The sequence below is a fragment of the Nicotiana sylvestris genome, chromosome 3 (genome assembly GCF_000393655.2).
Source record: "Nicotiana sylvestris chromosome 3, ASM39365v2, whole genome shotgun sequence".
NCBI classification, from domain to species: domain Eukaryota; kingdom Viridiplantae; phylum Streptophyta; class Magnoliopsida; order Solanales; family Solanaceae; genus Nicotiana; species Nicotiana sylvestris.
Window position 1 is genome coordinate 141,862,388 of NC_091059.1, and position 19,646 is coordinate 141,882,033.

General features: G+C 36.2%; 1 protein-coding gene and 1 pseudogene across 1 annotated transcript; both read right to left on the minus strand.

Moving 5' to 3' along the window:
- Positions 1 to 278: 278 nt before the first annotated feature.
- On the minus strand, positions 279 to 8,179 carry LOC104237692 (putative pentatricopeptide repeat-containing protein At3g49142; annotated as a pseudogene).
- A 4,824-nt stretch (positions 8,180 to 13,003) lies between these two features.
- Positions 13,004 to 17,254, minus strand: LOC104237691 (uncharacterized). The gene is made up of 3 exons (XM_009791883.2): positions 14,877 to 17,254; positions 14,568 to 14,759; positions 13,004 to 13,835 (listed from the first exon to the last, which is right to left on the minus strand). The coding sequence occupies exons 1-3, from the start codon at positions 17,033 to 17,035 to the stop codon at positions 13,292 to 13,294; spliced, it is 2,895 nt and encodes a 964-aa protein (XP_009790185.1). The 5' UTR covers positions 17,036 to 17,254; the 3' UTR covers positions 13,004 to 13,291.
- Positions 17,255 to 19,646: the final 2,392 nt, after the last annotated feature.

Below are 19,646 nucleotides of genomic sequence, written 5' to 3' on the forward strand. Positions count from 1 at the left end.
TATCTTGCACCTATCCTGTCATGACCCATTATTTCTCTCGTTGATATCTCGGTGTTGCTCAACTCTTGTCTTTCTGTTATCAATTGTTAATTATTTTAGTTTCAAAGTTAATTTTAGTTATTAATTATCCCAATCAAAGCGTTAATCATCCTGAATAGTGTTAAGCTAGAAATTACTGGAGCATTGTTTAAATCCAATCCATGTAGAGACGATAATTAAATTATACTCTCTTTGGCTAGAGAGCATCAATTTCGTATTGTGTTTTGCGCTCTTCGTAATGACATCCTGAAAATTATTTTTTTGGGAAAGAAGGAATAACAAGAATCTTAGTGGAAAATATACGTCTGTAAACATACATCCGATGACCAATGCATACAGAATCAAAAAGACTGGCAAAAGGTACAGTTAATTCGAGCACTACCTCCCAAGCCTTCCAAGTTGCTCAGTAATTCATATAATAGAACTTGTGGCACTAGCTCCTGTGATTTTCTTGCTAATACGAATGCCCCACGTTGATTGGTTTATGTTATCCCGGAATTCCTTATCTTGATTAATTTCACATGCTCATGAAAAATATATTGAAATCAAGATCTCCACTGCCCTAATGGTGGCTTGTTGGGGCATCTATAGCAGTTCAAAGTACATGGACAATATAGGCCAGGCAAAAGGAGATGGTGCAAACATTCATTTAGCTTCAATGAGATTCCGCTAAGTGATAATGAGACCAATACTCCTTGACAAGTTGCCTGAAATGCAAACCATCTTGCTTCATCAGTAGTTCATTATACTCCACTAGTTTCCCTGTATTCTCAACCAAAGTTAAAGTAATTAGAGCTAATACATACTGGGATTAACAAGTCTGAAAGTATTAGCATAGTCGTGTTTAAAAGTAAACAAACAGGTCCTGCCATCACTATGACCAGAACCAGCACATAATCCATTACAGTGGGTATCCTATGGGCAACTGTAATTACAGCACTGTTAGCAAATTCTGTCCTGATTATTTCTGCAATACCATATCAGTTGCATTGTCAATCGATGCAGTTGCTTCGTCAAAAAACAAAAGCTTGCTTTTCCTCAAAAGATCACGTCCCAAACAGAACAAGTGCCGCTTCCCAGTTTGATCCATCTTCCACAACTGAAACGACTCTACAATGGTTAAACAGAAACCCAAGTACAATTGTTCTCCCTCGCATTAGGGCGGACAATTTTCAGATCATAAATGTCATGATTATATTGCTTGAGCAAAGAGGGTACTTCGCAGGGGCACCTCATCAAAACGCTTACAAGCACTTAGAAGGAATTTGTGCATGCTTGATAGGAAAGTAAGCAAACCAATGTGTCCGAAGATTCTTTGAGGTTGTTCCCTTTCACTAAGGGGAAAAACCTTCTTGGTTGGAGCATTTACCAAATTACTCTATCCACACTTGGGATAAGTTAGCAGTGGAATTCATCACCAAGTTCTTTTCCCCCGGACATGCAGCAACGTTGAGGGATGAGAATTTGGCTTTCAAGCAAGAACCAAACGAGCCACTACATGATATTTGGGAGCATTATAGAACCATGGTGAAGGAATGTCCTAAAAATGACATGACCGAGAATATGTTACAACAAAACTTCTATTGTGGAATCAATATAACCAATCAATGTGTGGTGGACTAATTGGCCGGGGGAGCTCATGACTACTTCATGTCCAGAAGCTTGTGCAATACTTGATGAAATGACAGAAACATCATCAGCTTGGCAGTCCCGAGAAAATGTGCCTCAAGCAGATTCTAATATGATTCATCTTCACAAGGAGTTACAAGATCATGATCGAGCCATTGCCAGTTGACTACCACTATGACTCAACTTTTCAAAGCTCCACTCAACAAACTCAAGCTCCAAAACAAGTTCATGCATCAACTTCAAGATGAGATATATTCACAAGATGACGGGTGCTACAATCAAACGGGTCCTGATTAAGAGCAAAATGAGTAAGTGCAATTTGTGAGCAACTATCAAGGTTAAAGAGGTACTTTCCAAGAGTCTAATCAAGGACAATGGAGGCCTAATAATAATCAAGGCAACTGAAACAACAACAATCAAGGCAACTGCGAGAACAACAATTAGTTGTTGTTCCCCCAACTGCCTTGATTGTTGTTGTTCCAATTGCCCTGATTATTATTAGGTCTCCATTGTCCTTGATTAGACCCTAAGAAAATACCTCTTTGACCTTGATAGTTGCTCACAAATTGTACTTTCTCGTTTTGCTCTTGATAAGGACCCTCTTGATTCTAGCACCCATCTTGTGAATACATCTCATCTTGAGGTTTATATTGATTACCCTTGGCCCTTTGTTTAGATCCCAAAATATGAACACCTTCCATTGCATGACTTGATTCGGAGCTTGAGTTTGTTGGACCTGAGCTTTGGAAAGTTGAGTCATAATGGTAGTCAACTCGGCAAATGGCTTGACCCTTGCAATTCCTTGTGAAGACGAATCATATTAGGATCTCCTTGAGGAACATTTGCACGGTATTGCCAAGCGGATGATATTTCCGCCATCTTATCAAGTATTGCACAAGCTTCTGAATAGGGTGTAGTCATGAAGTTTTCCCCGGCCAATTGGTTCACCATACATTGATTGGTTGTATTGATGCCACGATAGAAGGTGTGTTGCAACATATTCTCGGTCATGTCATTGTTAGGACATTCCTTCACCATAGTTATATAACTCTACCAAATCTCATGTAGTGGCTCGTTTGGTTCTTACTTGAAAGCCAAAATCGCATCCCTCAACATTGCTATAGGTCCGGGTGAAAAGAACTTGGCAATGAATTTTGCCACTAACTTATCTCAAGTGTGGATAGAGTGATTTGGTAAACGCTCCAACGAATCACAAGCTTTTCACCTTAGTGAAAAGGGGAAGAGCCTCAACCTCAAAGCATCTTGGACACATTGGTTTGCTTACTTCCCCAACAAGAATTCAGAAATCCCTTCAAGTGCTTGTAAGCGTTTTGATGAGATGCCCCGATGAAGCTCAAGCAATGTGAGCATGACATTTGTGATTTAAAAAGTGATCACCCTAATGCGGGGAGGAACAATTGCACTTGCATATCCTTCATGTTGTACGGCATGTTGTTGATCTGGTTTTGGTGGTAGTGGAGGAGGTGTTGGCAGTGGAGGAGGTGTTGTAGGTACATTTTGGGCTTTCCCTCTACCACGTCAGTTTCCTTGAACCGGCAACGCTTCATCACCTACACATCTTCCTCAATAGCTCCAAGAGGCAAATCACCAACTTCATGGTTACCTGCCCTGCCATTAGTAACCTACAACAAGCACACACAAATTAAAGTATTACGAAAAAAAAAAGATAAAAACTCAAGAAAACACACAATAACAAAGTAGTACAAGAACGTCGTACTCCCCAGCAGCCGCCAACATTGATGACATCCAATCATATACTTCTAACTGAAGTGCAGACGGTCGTTAGAAATAATAAACCCAGCTAGGTTGGAATTGAATCCCACATGGAATCCCACATGGAATAGGTGTGCTAAGGTGTTCAAATGTGTGTAAACTTGATAATTCTTAAAGTAATTTTCAAACAAAAAAGTGGATGATCAATTACATCTAAAATTACTACTAAGACTAAGCTAGGAATTTTATCGAGCACATAAAATGCAAGTAAAAATGATTTTGTTTTCTAGTAAGAGAAGGACCGGGTTGTAACCTCAATATGATATAATTAGTTCATGGGTATACTTAACTTGCCTAAATACTTTGGATTAGTTATTATGGTCCAATTGCTAGCTACCCACTAGAATTTTCTAACTCTAGCAAGCTTATCTCTAAAGAGTTCTTCCAAACCAAAGGAATGCATTAAACCCCAATTTATAATGACCCAAGTAAAAATCTCCTTATTCCTAATATGATTTCATTAATCAAGCTTCATTAATTCTTTAATAATTTCAAATCCTTGTTACTTGTTAATTACCCGGTCCAATTTCCACCTTTCCAAGCAAGAAATAGATAATAAAGGACTCAATCTAGTATTTACAACCACCAAATTAATATTAAAACATGCAAACAATTGGATAATCACAACCCAAGTAATAATAAACAAGATATCAAACACCCATTCACCTTAATGCCATAAGAGTTTACAACCCTAGCTATAAAAGCTTAGTTACTCATGCTAAAGATAAAAAACTATAGGTTCAAATGAATAGATAAACATGATTCGAAACAAAATAAGTGAGAAAATTCAAGCGCAACGATGGAGATCCTCAAATCATTCCAAAAGAGCTAAAGGCTGCGGTAGAATATTAGAATATTCAAAGGAATGAAAGATGACCTACGAAAATCAGCTAAGAATCTATCGTCTGAAACCTGTGACAAAATCGCCCTGTGGTCACAATCGTGGAACCGATTGATGATCATCTCCACGTTTTGCTTTAATACTTTAGTTGTAGGTTAAGCTTCAGGTGACTTCATGGCCTTGTTCGTGGAGCCAATGATGTTCGTGGAGCCACTGATGCTTGTGGCCTGGTTCGTGGGCTGAATCGTGGAGCCGAGCAAAACTTGCACAAATTTTTCCAGACTTAGTCATTTTCTCCACACTTTTGAACTCTGTGATTGCCTCCGTGGAGCCAATTTCTCTGCACTTTTCAACCTTCAAATTCTTCACCAAATTCCATCTCTTTTCATCATTTTTTATCAAATCCTTCATCAACTATTTCATTTAAGCTCAAATACCTGAGACAAACCAAATTAAGTTAGTTCAGGCTATTAAATCTTACTTAAAGAACCTTAAAACCCAAGAAAAAAGTATGAATAAGTTGGCAAAATGGCAACTTATCAATTGTCACCTCTTTATCAAGAATAGCCGCAACAAGTGACATAACATCAAAAATTCCAGCAAAGACTAAGGCAAAAATTGACAAGAGGCTCAAAGGGGTTTCCGAAATATGGTTTTCCCGAAGGCTTGCGGTTAAACTTACTGATAACCATGTAATCCATGAAACAAGGTCAGTAACAACCAATGCGGTGGTAACGTACTATTGGGTTTTTTCACCTGGTCTCCAAGCACCCAAATGAATAAGGACAAATACAGTATTCCCAGGAAACCATTGAAAATAGCAAAAGTCAACTGCAAACGTGAGAACCCAGAAAAGCAAGCAGGAATACTGGTGTATTTCGAGGATGTCTAAGAAACCAGTGTGCATGGGAACAGCAGCAGGAGTATAACATCAAAACAATTGATCAACGCATGATTGATGTAGGATGAAGGTTGAGCTGTGGATACCCAATCAATACTGCAAGGTTTTCCATTTTCATTCGAGCAATCTGATGCCCCACAAAATGCAGCCCGAATGTCCTGCATCTCCTTCTCCAATTTCTAAGCCCTGAAATGAAATTTCAGTCGAAAGATTTAGACTTCATTTATATGCAATGGTAATCCATGCAATGGGCAAATTCAACTCCTTGTATCAAGAACGTATTAACAAGGCCAGCCTTGTGAAGAGACATTCCAGTGAAAGAAGAAGAAAATAATGAGAAAGAAATTGTATGGACAAGAATTATTGAAATGCAAAGCTTTAGAATGTTTCAGAAACTAGGTTGCTAGCAGTAATCAAAATGTTCAAAATGAACTTGATGCACCTTAATATGTTATTTATGTAGTCATAAATGTGAATGCAGATAAAGATGACGCCTACAACATCCACATTACGCAACTATCTTCAATGAAATACCTTTTCTTTTCGTCAATGCTAGACAGTGAAAGATAACGAAAATAAAACTGGAAGAGAGAACAGTTCCAAGAGACCAGGGAACTGTTACTAGGTGCTTTTTCACTTCATTAATAAGATACTCGAAAATTCACCATACATGAACAACTGAAATACGCATACACCTATGTACCTCCAGGCAGAGTCACCAATAATCGCTACATGAGCAAACTCCATTCTGAAAGTGATCATAGCGATTTGTATCCCTAACAACAATCAGACGTTGCATGATCTTGGAGATAAGCTTGGCAGAAATGTGGCAATCTCCACTTACACATAGAGTCTTAGTAATTCTAATAGAAGTACCTGGGGCGGAATTCATAATTGCAAAGGCAATAGCAAGCTTCTCATTATGAACTACTAGATGATTTTCTTTATCTTCCTCCTCAACGTCGTGAACGGCAGCATCTATTTCTGGAACATATCCTTCCTCTTTCATCTTGCCTATTAGTATGTCTAACTCTTCATAGATCTCCTTTGATTGTGTATGAGACGTGTCACCAGCAAGAAAGGTGTGCACCAAGTGATTGAGCTCAACATTGCTGACACCGGGCATTTTCTTAATCCCTCTAGCGTTCATGATTGACCTAATAGTCGTCATATCTTGCCATCTTCCAGCCTTCACATAAATATTTGATAGCAACACATAATAACCAGACTGCTTTGGGGACAATCCAAAAAGATTGTCTGCAGCTACAAGACCAATGTCCATATCATTGTGCAACCGACAGGCACCCCCAAAATTCTCTCATAGGCCTCATTTATGCATCCAGGTCCTTTAAAATCAACCATGCAAGCATAATGTTCTAACCTCGGCACAATCTTGTACTTGTATATCATTAGCCTGTAATAGTACTCTCCTTCTTGTAGCAATCCTGCATGGCTGCAATCGGAAAGAACGGAAACAAAAGCAATAGAATCAGGTTGAAGACCATACTCCAACATTTTTGAAAACAAAGCCGAAACTTCATCCCGGCCTTGGCCACTCTTACCATAAGCAGATATCAAGGAAGTCCATGACACAACATCCCGAAACTTCATCCCCCTCAGACATTTTCCTTGCCTCTGTCAAACATCCGCACCTGACATACATATCAACTAAGTAGTTCTCAAGAGATAAATTTGGCCTAAGACCTTTTCTCTCAACAGATTCATGAATCCTCCTTCCCAACGATGCAGCTGAAAGGTCCACACAAGCAGGAAGAATGGTAACAAAAGTTATAACGTCAGGCTCTATTCCACAAGTTATTTTGGAGATAGAGCTCAACCACCTCATTACGCATAGAATTCTTGACATATATAGTTATCATCACATTCCATGGAACCAAATCCTTTTTATCCATATTCATCATTCATGAAAATATCTTTGTCGAACGAGACATTCTCAATGATGGTATTACTAACAGCAGGTAAAAGGCTAGAAATGGTTCCCATGTTTGGTTCCATACCTAGAAAGTTCATTTCCTTACAAACCTCTAAAGCATCATCAAACCTTCCATTTTGAGCATATCCAGCAACCATTGAGTTCCAAGAAACAACGTCCTGTTTGGGCACAGGGGCGGCCCTTCCATAAAGCAAGTAAAGCAACCGCTTTAGGCCCCATATTTGTGGGGGCTCCATTTTTTGTTACACCTAATAGATTATGTATAAGTTTAAAAAAGAGTTTTGTAAAGTGAAATTTTTTGATTTCTTTCTAACAAATATAGAGAAGAAGGATTTGCAATTGCTATGATTTCTACCAAGGAAATTGCACTTGAAATGGATATCAAACCCGAATTTCGTAAGAAATGTGTGATATATATGAAGTGACAATTTGATGCGAATGTTGATAATGAAATCTCAAAATCTTTCGAAGAGTCCTTTAGAGTTGATTATTTTTCTACATAATAGACAAGGCTATTTTTTCACTTCAAAATAGATTTGAACAATTCGAAGCATATAAAAATATTTTTGGTTTTCTATTTGGCAGTAAAAGTTAAGATCACTAGATGTTGGAAATTTAAAAAAAATATTGCCTTAACTTGAATGTTCTTTAAAGCATAATAATCAATTCGATATTGATAGTTTAGATTCTGAATTAAAAGTATTAAGGAAAATAGTACAATTAGAAGATAAAAGTTTAGTTGATACACTTAATCAAATAAAAAGATTTAATTCTTTTCCAAATGCCTAAATTGCTTATGAAATAATGTTCATAACTCAAGTTACTGTCGCTTGAAAGAAGTTTTCAAAATTAAAATTGATAAAATTTTACCTAAGAACAATGCCACAAGAAAAGTTAAGTGGATTAGCTATATTGTCAATTGAGAAATACTTATTAGGATTTATTGATTATAAGAAAATTAAATAACTTTGTATCTAAAAAAAAGCAAAAAAAAAATAGATTTCAAATAAATAATAATAAAAAAAAAATTAAAAAGTTAAAAATTCGTCGGTCGCCCCTGTTTGGGCATTTCATTAAGAACCTGATGAACCTCCACTAGATATCCACATTTCCTATACATAACCACAAGACAATTCCCAAAAAATAGGTTAGAATCGAGACCCCTCTTGCTAATAGTATCGTGAATCTGCAGCCCGGCCATCAAATTATTGGAGCCAAGACAAGCTTTAAGAACACAGGGAAATGTATAGTGATCAGGTCTAACATCTCGTTTAGACATATCATTATAAATAAAAATACCATCTTGATAGAACTTGTTATTCATATAGCTCCTGATCATGACATTATAAACTGCCACGTCCCTGTCAGGTATTTTGTCGAACAGTTGGCGAATCACATCGGGTTGGCCACAAGTGGCAAAAGCACGCATCAATTTGATGGCAAGAGACGTGTTGCAACATAGAACCGGATTGAGAATGATCTTGGAATGTAGTTTTTTCAGTGTTTTGATATCTGGGGGTCGGTCCAATATATGACTGGAGGAAACTTCGTCTAAATGGAAAGTGTAGCACTGCTGGGGGGGTTTTAGTGTGTGTATATATGGATTGGCAGTTTAATAAGGGAGGAAAAGGCAAAGGGGGCTTGCAATCGGTGACATGAAATATCAGAGTACAACTTTCTTGAAGATTGTTCACGTTCACATAGCTCAGTCATGGGGACTCCATGAATCCTGCATAGAATTGCTTTCTAGTTTAGAGTGGACGACTAAGGAAGAGAGGGAAACAGTTACATTTGGGCCCTATAAACTTTTCTCCCTCCATGAGAACATAAAGCTAGTTCCCATCAAAGAGATGACTGATGTTCTCACGGTTGAATGCGAAGCAGTTGATATTGCCAGAGGTACTTGGGTCAGAATGAAGAGAGGAAGAAATATTGAGGGAAATTTTGAAAGAAGAAACTAATTTATATTCCACCTGTATGTACTCCATGTCCTGAATAGAATGCCGGTTATATGTTATCAATGTTTAGTATTTAGAAGAAAAAAAATGTAAATTCTTTTTCCAAAATTAATTTTAAAATGTTTAATAAGATTAAGTGGGCGTTTGGACATAAGAATTGTAAAATTTCAAAAAAAAAAATCAAGGCAAAAATGGTAGTATTTGAAAATTAGAGTTGTGTTTGGACATTAATATAATTTGGGATTGTTTTTGAAGTTTTGTGATTGCTGAGTGAAAATTATTAAAAAATAATTTTTTAGAATTTTTTAAATTTTCAAAAAAAATTAAAGTTATCTTCAAATGAAAAAATTGGAAATTTTATGGCCGAAAAAAAGGTAAAAAAATTTCGGAAAAAATTGAAAAAAATCTTATGTCCAAACAGGCTCTAAATAAAATAAAAATACAATAGGATGTAAGACTTTGACGAAACAAGCGCTTGCCAGTTTGACAAAATAGTAGGGTATTAGTTACAGAAAAAGATATATTAGGTGTTTACAAAGTGGTCGTGTAAAAGGAAAATCAAAGGAAAGTATGTATTAAGTTTTTTGAAATCGTTAAGGGTCTGAATTGTCCTTCTACTATCATAAATAGGCCTTATTTACCTCTCGTTTAAGTTTTCTATTAAAAACATCCCTACAGTTATACATTAGGTTCATATTTACCCCTTACACGTTAAAAACACCCTCCCATCTCTTTAAAATCCACGTGGCATTATTGGACCAACTAACCCGGCCCCTTTTTTTTTAATTCAAACCCACCCCGATCCCAGCAACAGAGTAGCTACCGCCCTACTCTACATCTTTTCCCTCTTCTGTATAGCTAAATCCACAAATTAGTTTACAGAGTGTTCTAGTATCCTTTTTTCCTTGGCCAGCGAGCGAAAATTTCTCCATCTCCAAAGACAAGAGAACTAGTGCATATGCCTTATTCTTTTAGGTTGATAGTAGTGCTTATATTCCACACATACAAAAATGCAAGAAATTCGCTATTAAAGCAGAACTTGAACGTGTTTTTCTTTGTTGGATTTTTTATATTCCTATGCCATATAGTAAGCTATATTACCCTCCATGCTTAACTTTTAACATAATTACCTTCTATATACCTAATTACCATTTATGTACCATTTTAGGATTTTAATGGTATTAATTAGTCTCCTAATTTTACTCAACCGTATATTCTCACTCCCCCAAGTTTCTCTCTCCAAATCCCCACGATTTCCTCTTCAAACACCCACGATTTCCTCTTCTAAAACCAGCGAAAATCTGTAACCCCTCTACCATTGACAACCATTAAAAAGCTTTGAATTCTAATTTGGGTTTTCAAAAGACATTGTTTGTTTGGATTGGATGTTGTTGCAAAGAATTGAGAATTCTCTCTACGTCTCTTTCTATCTCGCAATCCCAAATTTCAGTAATATAAGAGGAAAGGAAAAGAGAGCATCAATTCCACCATTGACAGCCATTAAAAAGTTTTGAAGCTTTGAATTCAAATTTGGGTTTTCAAAAATAATTATTTGTTTGGATTGGGTGTTGTTGTAAATAATTGGGAATATGGTTTGGAGTTTATATCTTAATTTTGAGGGGTTTTGGTGAAGATTAGACTTGGTTTTGGCTGAGTTTCAGATTGAAACTCGTCGAAGAAGAAGAAGAAGAAGAAGAAGAAGAAGAAGAAGCAAGAAGAAGAAGAAGAAGAAGAAGAAGAAGAAGAAGAAGAAGAAGAAGAAGAAGAAGAAGAAGAAGAAGAAGAAGAAGAAGAAGAAGAAGAAGAAGAAGAAGACATGACATACATTATATTGCAGAAATGTAGATAAATTGTAGAAAAATTATAGAGAAATTGTAGACTGTTGTTTATTTATTTTTGATCTTTGTGTTTTTGTGTTAAAAGTTTTGATGAGAGCTTGTTATTCCATTTCGTCTGTTTTGGAGCTAACTTGTGCAGAGGAGAAGATGTTTTTTAAGTTATATATATTGCTATACCTTTAAATTCAAGAAAGTATGGTTGTATTGTACTTAAAGAGGCGTGAATTTGTAGAATAGGTTGAATGTGAGGAATGAGCCAAATAAGACTCACAATGGCTTATTTTCTACATTTAATCTACAACAAAACTACATATCATTTGAAAAATTAATATGAAAATACATAATTTCAATGTTTCTACAAATTATGTACAAAATTTCTACAAACTGTTCATAACCGAATTTATCTTTATTTTCATGCATATTCGTCTGGAACACTAAAGTTACTTGATATGCCAACATCTCCGGTTATAGAGGAATACAACTTATTTACAATTTTCTACAACTTTCACACATTATTTTCACCCAGTGAAATACAACTACAATAACATAAAACTTACATACAAATTTTATACAAAATTTATACAATATGTCTTTTGTATATTTTGTATCTGATTTATACATAGTAAAAACAATTTTCATACAACTAATTATATATTATACAACTTATCTACAAATTATCTACAATTTTCGTACATTATTTCTACTCAGTTATATACAACTACAATATAATACCACTTAAATATAATTTTTATACAATGTTGTTCAACTTTCATACAATATGTAAATGAATAAAAGAAAAATAAACAAACAATAGTCTACAATTTTTCTATAATTTCTGCAATATAATGTATGTCATGTCTTCTTCTTCTTCGAGTTTCAATCCAAAATTCAGCCAAAACCAAGTCTAATCTTCACCAAAACTTCTCAAAATTGAGATATAAACTCCAAACCACATTTCCAATTATTTTCAGCAACACCTAATCCAAACAAATAGTGATTTTTGAAAACCCAAATTTGAATTCAAAGCTTCAAAGCTTTTTAATGGTTGTCAATGGTAGAATTGTTGCTTTCTTTTCCTTTGCTTTGTATTACTGAAATTTGGATATAATTGCGTTTGTTGCAGAAGAATTGTAGAAGATTTAGTCGTTTTTGATTTGTGAAATCAGAAAAAAGGTTGAAACATAGTGTATCGCAAAAACAGAGTATGGAAAATTTGAAACGAATCTGACAATAATTATGAATGTGCGTGATTTGTGTTGTAGAAGGTCTGGAAGAATATTTAATTCCCCAATTTTAGCGCGCCTAAATAAGGAAACCTATAGCTACAATGATTCCTTATTTAATAAATTGTCTATATTTTGTAGAAATACTATTACCATGGTGAGTAATATGCAAACTATGAACATATTTGGTACTATAGTTTCCTATATGGTATAGGAACGAAAATTTATCTTCTTTGTTTTCCCCATAAGCTGAAAAATAATGCTCACTTCTTTCGCTCAAAGCTCTGGTTTAGTAAAGAACAGAAGTTGTGGGTCTCTTATACAGAGTAAGTTACATTCCCACTAAAAAGTTCAAAACGTATAAGGCTGTAGTTTTGTTGCTGGGATCGGGGCGGGTCAGTTGGTCCAATAAGGGGATGCCACATGTATTTTAAAAGATGTGAGGGTATTTTTAACGTGTAAGGGATAAATATGAATCTTATGTATAATGGTAGGGATATTTTTGATAGAAAACTCAAACGAAGGATAAATAAGACCTATTTATGATAGTAATGGAGCAAATCAGACCTTTGAAATTAAACTATTTCTGGATGCTCTGAGTAGTCTCTCTCTAATGATGGTTTTGTTTTCCAGAACCCCTATTATTCTAGTAACTTAAACAAATAAGAGAGAAAATCATTTTACCTTGTTTTTCCTATTTCCACTTTAGCTTCTCTACTAAATCACTTCTTTTGTGGGTTTACCACATCAGATCGTATTATTACATGTTGAGTGAAAATATGCTTATCGACATCTTGCTGTATGTAAAATATGCCTATCCTCACCGTATGAAAGGAAACCAGTGATATTGCATTGCTAGCAGTTGCATTTTAGTTGGCTGTCAGCTATGACAACTAGCCCTGCTCAATTTCTACATTAAATGAGGAAAACCAGTTTTTGTTATTAACATTTTCCTGCCAGTGCAGGAAATGTTTTCTATATCTACAAAATTATTCAACAAAGTTAAATAACATGCTTCGCTTTTCCATCTAATTAGAGACAGCATGCTTCACTCGCTACAACAGTATTCCTCTAATGAGAGTCATAGCTACAATACTGGTGCAACTTGTCATCATCAATCCTGAAAGAGAGCCTTGGAAACAGAAGAAGAGCTCTGTTTTAGCTTTTCATCCTCTTCACCAGCATTTTGAGAGAATGACCAGTTTTTTCCACTCATTGGTGTCTCATATACTACACTTCCGTAACCTCTTTTCCTCTCCTTCCTCTTCAGTTCCTTCTGCTCTTCACACTTTGTTTTTACAACATTAAGCTGCTTCGGGGCCCAGACTCTTTGCAGATCTGGCATCCTTGTGAAAGATCCAAATCGTCGAGCCTTCTCTCTCCTATCACGAGCTTCACTTAACTTGCGGGCATGATCCCCAACTTTAATCCCTTGGGAGCTCTCACCAGCGTCTTCTGGTGGTTGGCAAGACTCATCCTCTGCTGATCGTGTGTAGTTGGCTTCAGCCGTTTCATACCTATCTTGTTTATCCCTCCAAGACTGATTACTGTCCTCGCTGTTGAATAGAAAGGACTGTTTTTCATCTTCATCACCAAATGGAAGTAGATCCATTTGTGTGTAGATTCTATTCACAACATCTTCGAGAATGTCCTTGTACCTGAATCATGTGAGGATTTCTAAGTTATATTTCAGGTAACAGTCCTACCAGGGCGCTGCATGAGTTTTCTTATATATGAAAAGCAAACAAGAGCCAGTTCTAACAATAACAGAGCGATTGGTTTAAACTCTGATGGCACAGACAATGAAACTTGTACACTGTAATTCATGAACTAGGTACTGAAGTTAAGCAATGGAGTTATCTGAGAAGTTCAGTGTAGCAGACTTTAGTTTTATAGTAAATGAAAAGCTGGCCATCTTGTAGTAAATTTACACTTAACATGGTTTTGCTTAAAACCAGACAGGAAAAATCCCTAATAGGTAAAGTAGGACTACAAAGTAGAAGACTAATTGAAGTTTCTTAAGAAGAATGAAGGTTCTAAAAATTAGAGAAGTTCATGAAACAGAATGCTAATGTAGTCAAATAACAGCTAGAGCACGATGATGATATCAAAATAATACTTTGATGGTCTATAGAGCTATAGTAGGTTTAATCTTAGAGAATTATTAACTTATCTTGATAGGATAAAGCAAGGAAACAAGGGGAAAAAATGATTGGGGTTGGTGAAATAAGATGATTGAGAGGACAAAAGGTGACCTACTTCTCATGGTGAATTCTTGTCAGGACAAACACCAAAAGGGAATACAGAAATGAAACTTGCCGTGAGACATGAATCAGATCGTCATAACTATAGAGAAAAACAACCTCTTTATTTCAAAGCAAAATATTTACCTTGTCCTAATATTGCGTTCAACATAATCATAGAGACTAACACGACCATGAATACCTCCTTCAACAAGGTATTGAATGATCTCCAAAAAGGAGCAGATCTCTTTAACAAGCTTCTGCTTCGACGACGACTTAATACTCTCAGAAAAGGTTGATCGAAGGATTTCCATCCGAAGCAATATCTGCAATTCAAATCTTATGCAAATTAAGGAAAATGCACTAAAGAACAATATTAATTCCTTTACTTGATAAAGCAGAATTTAAGGTGTAATAATTCTAAACTAGTGCTGAAAGAAACTAATGAAAGGATACTCTCGAACAATACTTTCTGAGGTTGAACTGAAATCAGATACTTCAGAGGAGGGATCCTCATGTTTCAGCTTCTCTTTCATTTGTTTGGGCTTTCTTAGCAAGAACTTCATAAGTTCAGGAAGGGCACTTTTGGCACATGAATCACTTGCTTTTGGAATTCGGGATTGGCCTCGTATAGTGTCATCTGTCTCATACTTCTTAGATAATGCATGTACTGATGACTTCACTAGTCGCTCTGCTAAAGTGTGCAAGTCTCTTCCAGATTGTAGGCCATGCTGGATTTTCATTGGTAGATTAGTGAAGAAGGCTTCTGCAGTTTCTGAGTATACCAGAGGTGCATCTCCCTCCAGCATGAGGGTTGAATCAGAGGGAAAATGTATAGAAAGTGGCTGTTCCGGCTGTATTTTACATGAATCTGCAGCTGTTAGCAAGCAGGTGCTAGACTTCTTGATCTGTTTCATCCAGCACTTCAAGAATTTCAGCTTCTTTGATTTCTCAATTTGTCTGGCAAAACAAAGCTCTACCAACTCAAAATCATTACACTCAAATGCTGCCTTGAGGAATGAACTCAAAGTCAAATCCCGGGTTGAAGACTTCTTATTCTTTTCTCTTTTCCCGACCCCTAGTGGTTCACAATTGGCAGATGTTGAAGACTTGGTTTGGGAGCCAATCAACCCCAGAGAGTCGTTGATTTCATTAGAGCTTCCACAGATCCTGTCATTCATCTGCTTTGAGTTTGATCCACAATTAGCTTCTTTTTTCATATTATGACCTTCCATGCTTGAAAGAAGAGCCAATTGCACTGTCAAAGGTCTGAGGACACCCGTTATTGTATTTCCATTGCTACTAGATAGAGTTACTAAAGCCCAATAGCTTTCTTTATACAAAAAACTGAGAAGAATTTTCCACATGACTGTGGAATTTCCTGGGGCATGCTGACCCTTCACTCCAAATAGTACATCAAGGACTCCATCAACGAAAGTATCGCTACAGTATTTACTTTTGCATCTGGTTGACTCCTGCACTAAAACATAACTAGACGAGCATCCTTCAATTTTTTCCCCTACATTGTACTTCTTCACAGCCTTGAGATGCATCGTTACTGAACCTTCACCAAGACAAGACCAAAACAATTCTTCTCGATCACACCCTTCATTTCGCTTGTCTCCAAAACCTAGTGTATTCAGAATATCTTCAGATCTAAGCCTGGGCAACGTCGTGAAATTGAGCAATTCGAGATCACAAAACTTGCATTCCAAAGGCTTCCCATTGACATCAAGGATCTCAAGATTCAGTTGTGCAGAACTTCTATCAGATGAACCAATGCTTTTCATAAAATCAAATGAAGCCCCAATTTCAGGATATATCAATCCAAATGGAATCAGAGCGGAACCTAAAACAATGGAATTAGTTGAACTAATCCCCCAACCCAAATTTCTAATTCCATTCTCCAACATGGACGACCATTCACCTTCATCAACAAATTCAACCTTCTCTCCCTCCTTTTTAAAATCTTTCAGGTCGATCCAACTAAAATGAATACTTCTATTATAGAAAGAGCTCCTCACAAGACCAAAAATTTCATTGAATTTGACCATAAAACCTTCGAAATCCTTACAAATTTCAGAATTCACATTCACATTCATATACTCAGCTACATTACTCAAGGATCTACAAATAGGCGAAAACAAAATAACCAAATTTCGAGATATCTTAGGAATCTCACCAGTTAACTTACCTGGAGGACTCTCAATTTCAGACTCCCAAGCATAATCATTAACTAGCTGGAGAAGAGAACCGGAAGTGTGACAAGCCCTAGGATAATTAGGCTCTAATTCGATTGGCAGCGAGAGGGAATTTAGGATTTCGGTGATGGAATTTAGGGTTTGAGACGGGTGGTTGAAAGCAATGGAAGCGACAGAGAGGTTCGGGAACAAGCGATTAACGGCAGAGGAGGAACGGAGAGGGGAAAGTGAGGAGAAGAAAAGTTTGAAAGCGAAAAGCGAGTTGGAGAGAGATGGGAAAGTGAGGAGGCGCGTGGAGGTCACGAGAATGGAGGTGAGGTAGTGGTTGCTAGGGTTTTGAAGAGTGAGAAGTGGGTACAGATCTATGAGGAGCACTATCCTTTGGGTTTTCGAGTAGTCTACAGGTTCCGCCATTGATGCAAATGCAGAGTACTGACTTGCGCTATGTGTCTATCACTAGCAAAGACGCCACGTGTTACAGTTTTAATTCTCCGGCGGAGTTAACACGAGCCGGGAAATTTTTCTGGCCCCACCGCCGATCTCTCTCTCCGTTGGGTTTTTGATTGCAGAGACGACAGTAGTCTAACATGCGCGGCAGGTATTCGAATGTTCGAGTGGAGTTAGAACATGCTCGAAAATGTTCTGGCGGGAAACGGAAGTGGCGGGAATTGTTTGGTTTTCAAAGAAAAGAAATGATTGCTAAATTGCGCAGCGATCTCAACCACGTGATGAGAAATATACCCATGTGACGGTCACGCCATCTCTAATATCCCATTACAGTATATTGATAATCGACGTGAAAATACGCAAAATTCTCATAAATTCTTATAGCTCGTTTGGCCAAGCTTCAAAAATCAGGACATTTGTATTTATACTCGCTTTTTATGTCACGTTTTAACTTATGTCCGCTTTGCAAAAAAAAATTACTAACGTATACGTTTTTTCGCATAACTTCAGTATACGGGGTTGAACTAGCAAAGACAATCACGCAAAACTTCAGCATTCTAGTAGTCGAGCCTGAAGTTCAGCTCTAGAGCTGAAGCTGAAGTTTTTGTTTAGTAACTGACGAACTTCAGCTTAGTTTTTGTTTTTGTAACTGGCGAAGTTTTTGTTTTGTAACTGGCGAACTTCTGCTCTAGAGCTGAAGTTTTTGTTTTTGTCACTGGCACTGGCGAAGTTTTTGTTTTGTAACTGGCGAACTTCTGTTCTAGAGCTGAAGTTTTTGTTTTGTAACTGGCGAACTTCAGCTTTAGAGCTGAAGTTTTTGTTTTGTAACTTGCGAATTTCAGCTCTAGAGCTAAAGTTTTTATTTTATAACTGTCGACTAGAGCTGAAGTTATTTAGTTCTCTTTTCTTTCTAGTGTTTGTGCTAGAGCTGAAGTTATTTAGTTCTCTTTTCTTTCTAGTGCTTGTGTGTTTGTTTTTCTTCTTCTTAATGTGTGTATTCTAAGAGACAAACAACTATTCTTTCAAAGAATTCACGTCGACAGATCGGCATTTGGAAACATATGTCTGCTATATCCTTTGGCACAAGCAAATTGTTATACATGGATTGTTTTTCAGAATTTATTTTTATATAAAAATATTATTAAAGTCCCAACCTTCAATGACACATGCCTTTCTGCGATGCAAAAGTTCACACTATTATTGATTCTCAACATGAACAAGCAAGCGAATGTTACCACAACACATTCTAGTGCAGCACCAACAACAACAGAAGAAGAAGAAGAAGAAGAAGAAGAAGAAGAAGAAGAAGAAGAAGAAGAAGAAGAAGAAGAAGAAGAAGAAGAAGAAGAAGAAGAAGGAGAAAGGGGGCCGAAGTTATTTAAAAAGTTGGTACAAGTTAAAAAAAATTTTAAAAAAATGGGTATAGATTAAATGAGAGCGACCAATAAGGGTGCCCCGTGCAATTTTGACGCAAAAATCAGCTTATTTTGAGAAGTGTTTTTTTAAAAAATATTTTTCTTAAAAGTACTTTTGGTGAGAATCAGTTTGTGTTTGGCTAATTAGTTTGAAAAGCACTTTTGAGCAGCAATTAGTGTTTGGCCAAGCTTTAAAAAACTGTTTCTAAGTGTATTTTTCTCAAAAGTGCTTCTCAAAAAAGTATTTTTGGAGAGAAGCTACTTTTTCTGCTTCTCCAAAACTGCTTCTGCTTCTCCTCAAAAATACTTTTTTTCTTCCAAAAGCTTGGCCAAATACCTCAATTTTTGGTCAAAAGTGTTTTTGGCAAAACAAAAAAAAAAAATTTTGGCCCAAAAGAAGCTTGGCCAAACATGTTATAATGTAATGATTGAAGTGTGAACATACTAATGATTTAAAATCAAATATTGTTAAGAAATGAATTTTACTCTTAATTTAACCTATAAGGTTAGTTAATGGGGGGAATTACACGTAAATACAACTCACACACATACATTGCAACTAAGTGGCATATATTTAACTTTGCAAAGTTGTAGCCCAAAAATAATAGGCTAAGATTTAACATTCAACTCCAAATAGGTTCTTGAAATTACTATTCAATTTTTTTTTAAATGCTCAAGCTTTTAATCTAAATTTCGAATCTATAATTGTGACTCAAATATTAGTTCAACAAACCAAATATATTGGGGTGGTGAAAATTAGATTTTTAAGATAATCCATCATTATTGAACACGCTTAAACAAGTGAGTTTAAATTTTGAATGTGATTTTGTTAGAAATTTAGAGCGGGTATACTTTAGACTTGTTAGAAATAGTATAACGAGGTTGTATACAAAATTTGAAGTCATGGTTTTGAAAAAAAAATGCAACTGAAAATCGTGGAAGAAGTTCGTCTACAAACGTTTGTATAAAGGTGTATAAAAGTATATAATCGTGTATAAGAGGTATTTATACACCCATGTACACTATTATACAAATATTATACATCATTATACAAAAACTGACTTCGTCTTCTTCCTTGTGTCTTTTCTTAAATTTAACTCAAATCTTGCTCAAATCTACTCTAAATTACTTCAAATTAAAATTTTGAACTCCTCTTGATATTT